Consider the following 12494-nt stretch of genomic DNA (forward strand, 5'->3'; position numbering starts at 1 on the left):
CAGGCCCATTGGCAGACCAACTCTGCATTTCAAAGATGTCTGCAAACATGATGCGAAGACTGGCAACATTAACCCTGCAGTGCAGGAATCCCTTGCAGACGACTGCAGCGCTTGGAGACAGTCAAGTTGTGTATCTGCCGCAGTGACCAGAGGAGGAATGACCATTGGGAGGAGTACAGAAAGAAGTACAGTCGTACCTTGGAAGCCCGTTCGACTTCCAAAATGTTTAAAAACCAAAGTGCGGCTTCTGATTGGCTGCAGGAAGTTCCTGCAGCCAATTGGAAACTGTGGAAGCCCAGTCGGATGTTCGGCTTCCAAAAATAGTTTGCAAACCGTAACACGCACTTCTGGGTTTGCGGCGTTTGGGAACTAAGCTGTTCACCAAGGTACGACTGTACAGAAAGAAGAAACACCATGGTACACCTATGAATCGGCACAATTGGATGGCTTTATCTGCCCCAGCTGCAACAAATCATGTCTCTCCAACTTCATCCCCAAAGGTCCACTCTTCCATTGTCTCCTGAGACAGACAGATGCCAACCAACCAGTTTTCATTGGAGCACCTTTTATTCATGTGGGCCATTGAAGAACTGTGGTGGCGCCTAGGTACTCACCATGCAATCCAGAAAATCCACATTGGAAGCATATTACATTGTTCCCGCTGCCACATGTGGCCCAAACTACACAGAAGTACTTTTTCTGGTAACTCTGCTGTTATGGCACATACAGATCAGATCTGATACACACACTTAAATTGAGGGGCACTTCAGTAACTTTGGACAATATTAGTATGAACAAACTCTCTGCTCCACACATTCCCATAGACAAGGCACAAAATTCTGCCTACAATGAGGCGGCTCAGCAAAATCCTAGACCAACTGTGGGTGGCAGAACCTTTGAGACTGGAATTATTGGAGGATTTTTTTTCAACCAACTGCACCCCAGCTATCTTTGGTCTCTCAGCTTTACTGTGAGTACAAGGTCCCTACTTGCTTTCAGACCTCCGGCTAAGATTGTAACACAAACACGCTCACCATTTGGGTACGGAGTTTCACAAAGTGTTAAAAAGTCGACAATGGGATGATCCATTTCAAGTACTGTAATTGCTTTTCCATGCATGATTGTCAGACTAGGTCTTCTCCAAGGTTTGTCATAAGAAAGTCCACCAGAAAAAATGATAAAAGGCTCACTATATTGGGAAGAAATGAAAAAAAAAATTATTGTTTCAGATTTTTGCACTAACTTTCAGCCCAAATATTTTTGCAAGTTGCAAAAAAGGAATGCTGTCTGTATGTAAATTGTGATTAAATTCTAAGGGCTCACACTGATCTTTATAGGGTTCTGGAACTGAGTAGCGAAAAGATTTAATTATGAAGCTGCCTGATACAAGTCAGGCTGCCGGTCCATTTATCCCAGGACTGCCTGCTGTTTTTAGCAGCTCTGCTTCAAGCAATTTTCTAGCACTTTCATGTGGAAATATGCTGGGAAGTGAGGCCAGGGGCCCTCCCCTTAAGGCCTGCAACTTTTAGGACAACTATTCCAGAAGGTACGAAGGAGATGTCCACAGCATATTCATAGGCTTTAAAGAGGTTCCCTAGACCTATGTTTTAAAATGGGGCAGAGTCTAGCTGGGACTGTGTATTGTTGTTTTTCTGAGAGTGGACGTGGAACCTACAGCATTCTGCCAGTCTCTGTGTTTCAGAAACAGCATGTATGTGGGGTTCAGAACAGCTACTAATGCGATCAAGCTTCCAGCACAGTAAAGGGCAATGTGGGGGGAAAACCCTACTTACCTATTTTTACACGTCTTGTATTCTACTTTAAGAATTGGTTTACAAGATTCAACTTTTTTCCCATCTCGTTGAATCTTACCTGTTAAAAGTTCACACAGAAATAGCAAATTTATTTTACCTTAAGGCGTTTGCAAAAATCACAACTGCTTGTACTGGCTATTAAATTCAGGGTTATTCTTTAAGAACCAGGGTGGAAACAATAACCTACTGTGGATTAAAAAAAACATTCCACGTAGTGATTATCTGTAGATTCCAACCATTCAATGAGCCAGATTTTGCCTGGAATGGGTGTCAGGTGGGAGGCAACATTTACAGTCTAAAATACAAGGTGTGACCGGAAAGTTCAGTGAACAGTCACAGAAATCGGAAAGCAAGAAATATTTGAACATACATGCCTTACAGACCTTCAAAGTAGGTCCCCTCTGATACAGTGCATCGTTGACAAAGTTCATAGAACTGTTGGAAACTTCTGGAGAAGTCCTCTTTCTATACTGCATTGTTCCCTTGTCACAGCAGCTTGGACGTGTGAAATGTTGGAAAATCTGTGCCCTTTCAGTACCGATTTCAGTTTTGGAAAAAGAAAGAAATCCAGTGGGGCCAGATCGGGAGAATATGGAGGGTGGGACAACTCAGTAACGATTTCACACAGAATATGCAATTCTTCCGCCATCATTCGGATGGACAAACGCTGATCCCACATCAATAACTCATGAACTCATTTCTGTTCATGAGTTTGCTGCCGTTCTGCTCGTCAATGGTCTGCCAGACTGAGGGTCATCTTCGATGGTTTGCCTCCCTTCATGGAAACACTTAAACCACTCATACACTGTCTTTCGAGTTACAGCTTCATCTCTGTACACAATTGTGAGCATTTTGTGGGTTTCCAATGCTGGTTGTATGTTCGAATATTTCTCGCTGTCCGATTTCTGTGACCATTCACCGAACTTTCCGGTCACACCTTGTAGATATGGGGAATCTTAGGCCCTCCATATGCTGCTGAACTACAACTCTCATCCCTAGCCAATCGCCATGCTTGCTGGGCTGATAGGAGTTGTAGTTCAACAACATCTGGAGGGCCAAAGGTTCCCCACACCTGGTCAAAAGGAAACCAGGCCAGGTAGTTCATCCAGAGATGGATGGGGTGTCCTGAGCTAAGAAGAACAGATAGGTGCTGATAAACCAATTTCTGTGGCCTGAACTCAGAAACTGCTGCAATTCTCCCTACTTGAAGGCAAAGCATGACCTATTTATCCCAAATATTTAGACTAATAGAAGGGTGCATGGTTCTCTGCTGGGATATATCCCAAGAACAGCTGGTGCAGTCTGCACCTCATACGGGACCCATCTCTGGAGATTTTCTCTCTTTTCAGAGATGGTGGGGGTATTCATTCCCCTGACATATTCTTTACAATGGCAATCGAGATTAGGTGAAGCAGCTACAACATAAAATCAGGTAAATGGTGCAACGAAAATCCCACCTCAAATGTAGAAATCCTTCCATTGCATTTCATTGAGTTATCAGGGTAATCAATTCTGTACAGCAGCAAATTGCTTCTTTCCCCAAAAAAACAATCTGCACACTATTTACCTACTTTCTAGAAGTTCGAGATTATGGTCACAGTTCTGTGTGACCAAATAGGGTTTAGTGTCTGCCCCCCATAACTTACCGTGTGGAACAATTATCTGGAAAGGTCTGCTTTGGCTTTTTAGATTCCACAAAGTCAAGCTGCCATCAGAATGACTACACATAAACTGCTTCCCTTCATTATGCCATCCAATAGAATGAATAGCCTAAAAAACAATAAAAAATATTAGCAATGACAGGCAAAATAGTCTATATCTGACAATAAAACCATTATACCTTAGAATTACAGAAGCTTAAAATATCCTCTCTATTTTACCATCCAAATGCCATAATTTAGCTCTAGGGAACATGTACACATAAAACCAAAACGATACAAAATAAGCTACTTATAAGAAACATTTTTCACAAGTATTCTGCTAATATAGATCAGCTCATATTACTATTTTATTTATACAGTTGTACCTTGGATCTCAAACACCTTGGCTCCTGAACAAATCGGCTCCCGAATGATCGAAACCTGAAAGTGAGTGTTCCGATTTTTGAATGATTTTCGGAAGCTGAACATCCGGCACTTCTGCAGCTTCCGATTGGCTGCAGGATGCTCCTGCAGCCACTCAGAAGCCGTGCTTTGGTTTCCAAATGTTTTGGAAGTCGAACGGACTTCCGGAACAGATTCTGTTCGACTTCCAAGGTACGACTGTAGTCCACTTTTCAAGCTAATTGTCTAAAGTGTCCTACATGAAAATAAACATAGTAGGCAGGATTCACCTAAAGCACCCCATAGAATCATAGAATTGTAGAGTTGGAAGGGACCCTGAGAGTCATCTAGTCCAACCCTCTGCAATGTAGGAATCTCAGCCAAGGCATCCATGAGAGATGGCCATCCAACCTCTGTTTAAAAGCCTCCAAGGAGGAGTGTCCACAGTCTAATAGCTCTTACTGTCAAAAAGCATTTCCTCAAGCTTAGTCAGAAACTCTTATCAGTGGAAGCCCAATGCACTGAATTTCATCAGTTGAAGCCCTATGAAAGGAACCTGGCTTGTGCAATGGGATTTCCCCCTCTCCCCCCCCCCCAAAATTAGCTCAGGGTGGTGGTGTCCAGAGAGCGGAACAATGCACAAGGGGAAGACACACTCAACTAAAAACAGGGAGGAGGGAGCCTGCTTTACCTCTTGGGTAGGAAATTCAGCATGGTCTTGCTCCTGGTACCCACCCATCAAACCTTTGCTAATGAAGGGCAAATGGTATGGCCTTCACCACTGATCTTGAAAGTCCAGGCAGGGTCACACAGGCAAAAGTGCTCCTTAAGACTCCAGACTGCTTAAGGATGGGAAAGTTCTTACCAAAGTTTTAATTCTGACCATACATGAGCAGGTAGTAAAGGTAAAGGACCCCTGGCAGTTAAGCCTAGTTGCAGACGACTCTGGGGTTGCAGTGCTCATCTCGCTTTACAGACCAAGGGAGCTGGCGTTTGTCCGCCGACAGTTTTTCCGGGTCATGGGGCCAGCATGACTAAGCTGCTTCTGGCGCAATGGAACACCAAAACCAGAGCAGCACACAGAAACGCTGCTTAACTTCCTGCTGCAGCAGTACCTATTTATTTACTTTCACAGGCGTGCTTTTGAACTGCTAGGTTGGCAGGAGCTGGGACAGAGCTGGGACAGAGCAAAGGGAGCTCACCCTGTCGCGGGGATTCGAACCGCCGACTGCCTTCACCCCGCTGCCCTGCAGAGGTTTGCACGCAGCCGTCCCCAAGCTAGAACAAGCTGTTCTGGCTTGGGAGCAGCCTTGCTAGCTTCTGCAGGACAGCGGGGTGAAGGCACCCCGCTGCCTTGCAGAGGTTTGCGCGCAGCCGTCCCCAAGCTAGAGCAGCGAGACGGAGCGCTCCACAGTGCTCTGTCTTCCTGTTCTGGCTTTGGGCTTAGCGGCGCAGCCTGCATTCGCTCTAGAGGACGCACACACATTTCCCCTTAATTTTTGGGGGGGAAAATGTGCGTCCTATAGAACGAAAAATACGGTAAGCTTTTTTATATATAAATTCACAACAATTCAAGCAGTAATTCATAGAGGAAGTAATCAACACAGAACTGCCATACATAGTCAGATTAGCAACCTAATCTTAACCTAGTCTACTTATTTTTTAAAAATAATTTTTTATTGATTTTTTAAAAATATAAACATATAACAAAAATCAATTCCAAATCCAAATATTGAGATTGAATCTCCTGACTTCCCCCCATCCCTCCCATGGGTCCTAATGATAATAATTACAACTGCATATCAATACTTATCCAAATTTTTATCCTTTTAAATTATCCATACTTTCCGTTACTTTACAAGTGTGATTAAAATCCTGCTAATGTTTTGACCTGCCTACAATGGTCTACTTAGACCCCTTGATACAACTACAGTAACTGTACACATTTTTGAAAATGGACCCCTTTTAACTAATAGCATTTTTTTCAACGCACCCAAACATTTGGGTTGTGCTTTTAAAGTAAATATAAATAGCTTACCTCATCGTAGTATAGTCTTAAATCTGCTCTTTTGGATCTCAAGTCCCAGAATACCACAGTCCCATTTTCATAGCCTATCAACAGCTAAGGGGGGGGGGAGAAAACAAAACAATTATGTTTTCAAATTATAATTATCTTATGATTTACTACACTTTGTTGTCACATTTTCCAAAAAAAAAAAAGGGTCTCAAAGTGACTTACAGTGTAAAAAACAACAACATTAAATCCATGTATAAAAAAGAATATAGTAAGAACCTAAAATGCAGTTCCACTTCACCCCACAAAAAAGATGAGCACAAACCCTCCAAATTAAGGGCTAAAACCCTGGGTAAACAGAAAGGCTTTTGCCAGGCGCCTAAAAACAGACAGTGATGGTGGCAGGCATGTCTCCCTAGGGAGAGCATTCAATAAGCGGAGAGCCACCACTGAGATGGCCCGTTCTCATGTTGCCACCTTCCACAGCTCCTATGGAAATGGCACACAGAGGAGAGTCCAGACTGGTTCATGTGCAAAGAGGTGGTCCTTAAGGTACTGAGCAGCAAAAGACTTTATAGGTCAAAGCCAGCACTTTGAATTGAGACCAGAAACTAATTGGTAGCCAGCGCAGTCACACTAAGCTTGGTGTAGATTTCTTCAAATCAAATCAAGATCAAATTCACATTCATCCGGTACTATACCAGCTGCACTGGCTCCCGGTGGAGTACAGGATCAGGTTTAAGGTGCTGGTTTTAACCTTTAAAGCCCTATACGGCCTAGGACCCTCGTACCTACAGGACCGCCTCTCCTGGTATGCCCCACAGAGGAACCTACGGTCTGCAAATAAAAACATCCTGAAGGTCCCAGGCCTCAGAGAGGTTAGGCTGGCCTCAACTAGAGCCAGGGCCTTCTCGGCTGCGGCTCCAATCTGGTGGAACTCTCTGTCACAAGAGACTAGGGCCCTGCGGGACCTGACATCTTTCCGCAAGGCCTGCAAGACAGAGTTGTTCCACCAGGCCTTTGGTCAGGGCCCAGCCTGACTCCCTCCTCTGGCAACCTGCACAGAATTTTGCTTAACGGTTGCCATTAATTTGATTTTAATTAATTTTTATAATGAAATGTTTTAGAATGTTGGATTATTTGATTGTTTGATTATTTGTTTGTTGTTAGCCGCCCTGAGCCTGGCTTTGGCTGGGCAGGGCGGGATATAAATAAAATTTATTATTATTATTATTATTATTATTATTATTATTATTATCTTGCTCCAGTCAGCAATCGGGCCACTGAATCCTGCATCAGCTGCAGTTTCCAGACCCTTTTCAAATGCTGCGCTGGGTATAACACATTGCAGGAAACTAACTGAGAGGTCGCCAGAGCACAGGCAATATAGGAAACATTTATTTTGAATGCTTCTTTAGCTGTTTTTGTTTAACTATTTATTTAAATTATATATCCTTAGCATCTTTTCATGCATAAAACAGAAAAGAAAACGGGTGTTTTAAGTCGAGGTACGCATAGAAAGATGTGTACCTCAATCAGAAAATCTGCTTTTATTCCACTGCGAAGAATTATTTTCTTAATTACAGGCAACAGTTCAACTTAATTAATGGAAGACACTAAGTAGGAATAATGACTCAAGCTGCAATTTTACTCGGGGCTTATCCAACCAGTGTTTGCCCCAGTCCTTCCCCCTGGGGAAACCCAAACTTTAGCACTGAATTGGAACAAATGGCCATCTGGTTTTCTACGGATTGACGTTTGTTCTTACTCCTAAACAGCGGGTTTTCTAGGGGAAAGCAGTGGAGCAAAGGCAAGACCGCTCAGACAGAAAACCACTTGGACCTAAGCTTTCTAGGTACAGGTCAAGTGGAATCAACAGGTTTTGTTTTGACTTCAGTGGAAACAGCACTGCGTCCTATGCTAATATAATTTGCTTGGGTTCTGCCTTACCTGTTACTCTGCTTTCCAAATGCTCTGTGAGACCTGAATGGAACTTGCTGCATAATATTCATTATCTGTTGTGTCTCTGGAAGGTGTCACAATGAAGGCTGGAGACAGACAATAGGTTTTTGTTTTTTCAGCGAGAGGAAGATGGTATGTCGGAGTTGTTGCAGCTCCCGATAAGTACACTCTTTCTCCTGTCCCACTTTCGTCTCTGGGCCAAACTAGATGTGATGTTTTATCAGGACCATTGCAGGTGTGTAGGTGGGAATCTAAACTTTTCCTCCCCTGCTTCATTCCTGAAGAAAGTTCTCCCCAGAAACTGCAATTTACATGGGAAGGAAACTCCCCACCCCATTCTGATGCTATCTGCATTTTAAAAACATGAACATTACATTCAAAATTCAGGTAGGTAGCCATTTTGGTCTGACGCAGTTGAAATAAAAAATTAAAAAATAGTCCAGGAGCACTTTAGAGACGGTGCTACTGGACTATTTTTAAATTCTTTATTACATTCAAGAACGTATTTAACATCACATCAAGTTTGGCTTCTCGTTTGCACATTTTGTAGGTTTTTTTTTTTAAGAAGTTTGTAAATTTGCGTAACCTTTAACATGAGGCAAAAATGGGACACAAGAAAATGCTATGTACACCAGGGGTAGCCAATGTGGTGCCCTTCAAATATTGCTGGACTCTGACACTCCCCCAGCTAGCATGGCCCACCAGGGGAAGCAATGCTTCTATCATACCACTTCCGACTCTCTTAAAGTCTTGCCTGTCTCCAGCCTAAGACCTCAAAGCCAGACATACTCGATTGGCACACAGTGGATAAATTCACACATAAAGCTAAACCAAGCCTCTCCATTTGGTCCATGAAATAGCATCACCTGTCCTTCACCTGATATCGCATGTGGCTGCAGAAAGGAGGACTGAACTCCTGGGCATCACAGGGAATTCAATCTTGCTTGGTGCAAACAAACAAGCCAGTTCCCAGCAGGGAACCCTGCACAAAGGGTCACTTCATTCCTCCCTGTTCAATTTGCTGCTGCGTCGCACTAAGCTACCCATTTTTGACTTATCGTGTTGCCTGAAGGGAAGCTCCTCAGACTAACAAAGGTCTGTTCTTATTTCCCCAGTTGTGGTTTAGTCTCTTAGCCTTCACCGCTTTGTCAGGGGAACTCAATGGAACCCAAAGTTTGCCAATCCAGAACAGTTAACTTTTGCATGTCAATTTATCACAGTGCAGATGACTGTGTTAATAAGGTACATTTTCAGCTGCCCATTCCAGTTTACTGAGTCATCTCCCGGTGACTCAGTTTAAGAGCATAACTGTGTCTCTGTGATGAACCCTGCTTTTTTCTGCACTGTCAATCTTTTTCTCAAATCTTCAGATGTGTATTCCATAGGGCTGAAGTTGTTACTAGATCAATCAGGGAGAGAGGCGAAAAAAGTAGTTGCAGAGCAAAATGATTTATCGTCTTTTCTTCAGATACCATGGCCTACATGTGATACTCAACATTGAGCCTATTCATACAAAGAGGGACAGCTCTCGATTCTTGCCTTTTTGTCTTTTATTTTATAATTATTTATCATAAATATATATCGCAGTCTTTAGGACAAGCCATTTACATCTTCTGATAGCACTCTTCAGATAAATCTGCGAAACAGCAAGCCTGTGATTTATTCACAGGTTTATGACTGTGGTGCTGGGACCTTGGTCGTTTCCAAAAGACCTGCATTCAGGAGGAATCATCCCGATATGCTTGCGGGAAATCAAATGATAGTGCAGCAAACAAACGTTATCCAACACTTTCCAGTGCATCTTCAGGCAGATGCACCCCATACATTTAAAGCACATCCAGTTCACATGACTTCCCAAGAACCCTGGGAATGCAGTTTCTTAAAAATAGCAGCTCTGTGAGGGTGGGGGACTTGTTGGTTATCTAGCCTAAAAAAGTTGTTACATATCCATAAAATATTACCTCTAGCGACTTAATATAATTTTTAAAATTGTACTTCGAAAGTCATAAATTAGAAAAGCCATGCAGATCCCCCAACATTGTTTTACAGAAATTGTCCAAACCACTTAAAAGGGCATTACTAATTCAAAAAATGTCTAATTATACAATTTCTACCCATCACATGGTTTTCTCTTTCTTTGACAGGGTTACATGCCATTCTGAAACAGATGGTAGCTAGCTAAAACATTTTTCAGTATCAGCAAAGTAGTGGTCATAAGAACTATTGAGACTTAAAAAAAAAGCCCAGGAAAATTATTATTATAAGGGTACATTTCTATTACGAATTGTATATGCAGTTTAGAATCAATATTTGTACTGTATCATGCTGTAATATTATATTGGCTAACTAAGCAGTCAGTTCATAAGCACAAGAAATTTAACTGACTTAAAAAAAACCCTCAAGTTTTATCAAGCACTAATATACACAAGACAAAATCCACAAGTAAATGCTTCCAGTTAAATAAAATTATGTTTTTGTCTCACAGAAGACAGTTGAAGCACATAGCTTAGTATATAATAGTATACTACATATAGCCTGGTTCGCACATCATGCTAAGCCAAACTTTGAGTGTTCTTAGCTACAGCTTACAGTTAGTGAGGAGAGAGCGCTTAAGCACAAGCCCAGGTTAGGACATAACACTTAGTCAAACTTTGGGCTCAACCACACTTCTGCTTGTTCTGCTGTTTTTGCATGGGGTGGAAAACGCTCTTTACCACTGAACCAGCACAAACAGCAAATGGGTTTTCCATGGATTGAGGTTTACTCCGATTCAGCAGTGAGGTTTACTCCGATTCAGCAGTAAAGAGTAGCTTTTCCTGGAGAAAGTGGCAGGGCAAATTGAAAACTGCATGGAGCTGTGTTTTCTAGGCATGTGACAGCAAAGTGGGACGAGCCCTCTGACTTAGTTCAGTCTGGGGTAGTATCAAAAAGGAAGCAAAGTGGGGGAAGGGAGAAGCAAAGCGGCTGCAAACTGCTCTCCTGGAGTTCCACACGCTTGTGAAGTCTCACTATGTTGTAGTTTGTGAACCAGGCGGTAGTAGTTCAATAATTCTTACGTAAGGCTATTCCCTGGAGGAAAAGGGTTGGAGTGACAAAAGTAAAATACTGTAGTTCCTCTTACTCACTTTCCCTTCATCTCTTGGGCTATCGCTTAGGTGCACCACGGGGCCAGGATGAGTCTTTGTGGATCTGCAAATCAAAACCAACGCTATGAAAAACTGAGTAAAATGGATTTTTTTTACCTTGTAGGCCAAGTGGGCAATATTAAAGGAAGTCGCCCCAAATGTTGTGGATATTGTGATATAACTGAACTGAGTATAATCCTAACTGTGGGTGGAAAGTGGCGATTATACTCAAAATCGGCCTCCTTGACAGAAGGCAATGAATTAAAAGAGGGTGGGGAGCTGTCATGAGCAAATTGGTGGAAAACATTATTAAAAGAGAGAATTATTAAACATACAGAAGAATAAGCCTTGTCAAGGAAGAATCAGCTTGGCTTCTGCAAAGCAAAGTTCTGCATTTCCCTACCTTTAAGTCTATGTTTGTTTCTTATACGAACAATAATTATGCAGTGCAAAGTCAACATAGATCTTTTTGGGAAGTCCTTGATTTCTGTTAATTCTAGATTAACAGAAGATTTTTCTTGGGGTGGAAATAGACACATGAAAATACATTTGTTGAAAATACTTTTTATGGATGCGAGTGAGGAAGATTAAAAATATACCTCAAGGCAGCACATATAATAGACAGAGACTGGTATTCATAAAAAAACAAACAGAAAAACACCAACAAATAGAAAACTGGTGAACTAAAAACTTACAGTTCTATGGCCTTGTTCCACATGATAACGTATCCAGAAAGTATGAACGACTCAATGTTCACAATGTGAGTATTCCCTCTCTCTGTTCCAACATAGAGCCATTTGCTTTGGAATGGTAAGTGACAGAAAGTAATTCTGTATTTGGAAAAATACAATGACGTTATGGATACAAATACAGTGACAACAGTTTGTTATCACATGCACAAATCATACCAGGTTGTAGCAGTTAAATTGGAGCTTTTCCAGTATGTATAGGAAAAATTGAGATTATCGTTCTAGACAAGCTCTCCTGATAAGGAGTAAATAATTATTCAGTATTTTGGTGAAGGTTCTACATCTGCATTTGGCTGCTCACTGTACATTACACACTAATGTGTTTAATAGTATGCACTTAATAGCTCCTTTGGGAAGAGGAGACTTCAAAGGAGGAAAATGGCAAGCTAGAGAAGGGGAAGGGCAACTTAAAGAGTAGTTAGAGTTGTGCCATTGTTTAATTGTACCCATTCTCCAAGGAGCTCAGGTTTTTCCACATCTTATTCTTTACAATAATCCTGCAAAATAGACCAAGAGAATTTAAATGAGGACAGCTTTCTTTATGGCCGACCTAACAGAAAGTACTGATCATTGCATTAGCAGCCAACACTCCACCTGTACACCATTTAAATTGTAATTATATATATTTAAAAATTGAACTCGTGAGAGAATGGCAGTGAGCTCTCTCAATCAGACACTCTGTTTGGGGTTCCACAGCCAATGGGAACAGCAAGGGGGCAGGCTGAGATGGCTTGGCCTTCCCCTTTGATGCTTTGTGTCCTTCATCGGCCCACGACCACAAAGCTGGC

At 42.1% G+C, this 12494-nt stretch overlaps 1 protein-coding gene across 4 annotated transcripts in view; it reads right to left on the bottom strand.

Annotated features, from left to right (window-relative positions):
• The window catches only part of STXBP5L (syntaxin binding protein 5L), an 82053-nt gene that overhangs the window by 49406 nt on the left and 20153 nt on the right, over window positions 1-12494 (bottom strand). For all 4 annotated transcript variants that reach the window (XR_013980819.1, XM_080987097.1, XM_080987098.1 and 1 more), the window contains 6 exons: window positions 11653-11787; window positions 10958-11021; window positions 5895-5978; window positions 3461-3584; window positions 1794-1872; window positions 1035-1189 (listed from right to left, as the gene is read on the bottom strand). Coding sequence is in view for 3 of the 4 variants with exons in the window: in XM_080987097.1 (XP_080843223.1) it covers window positions 1035-1189; window positions 1794-1872; window positions 3461-3584; window positions 5895-5978; window positions 10958-11021; window positions 11653-11787 (641 nt within the window). In the remaining variant the exon portion in view is untranslated. The remainder of the gene's footprint in view (window positions 1-1034; window positions 1190-1793; window positions 1873-3460; window positions 3585-5894; window positions 5979-10957; window positions 11022-11652; window positions 11788-12494) is intronic.

Source organism: Podarcis pityusensis, assembly GCF_964106645.2.
Source record: "Podarcis pityusensis genome assembly, chromosome: 17".
Taxonomy (NCBI): Eukaryota; Metazoa; Chordata; class Lepidosauria; order Squamata; family Lacertidae; genus Podarcis; species Podarcis pityusensis.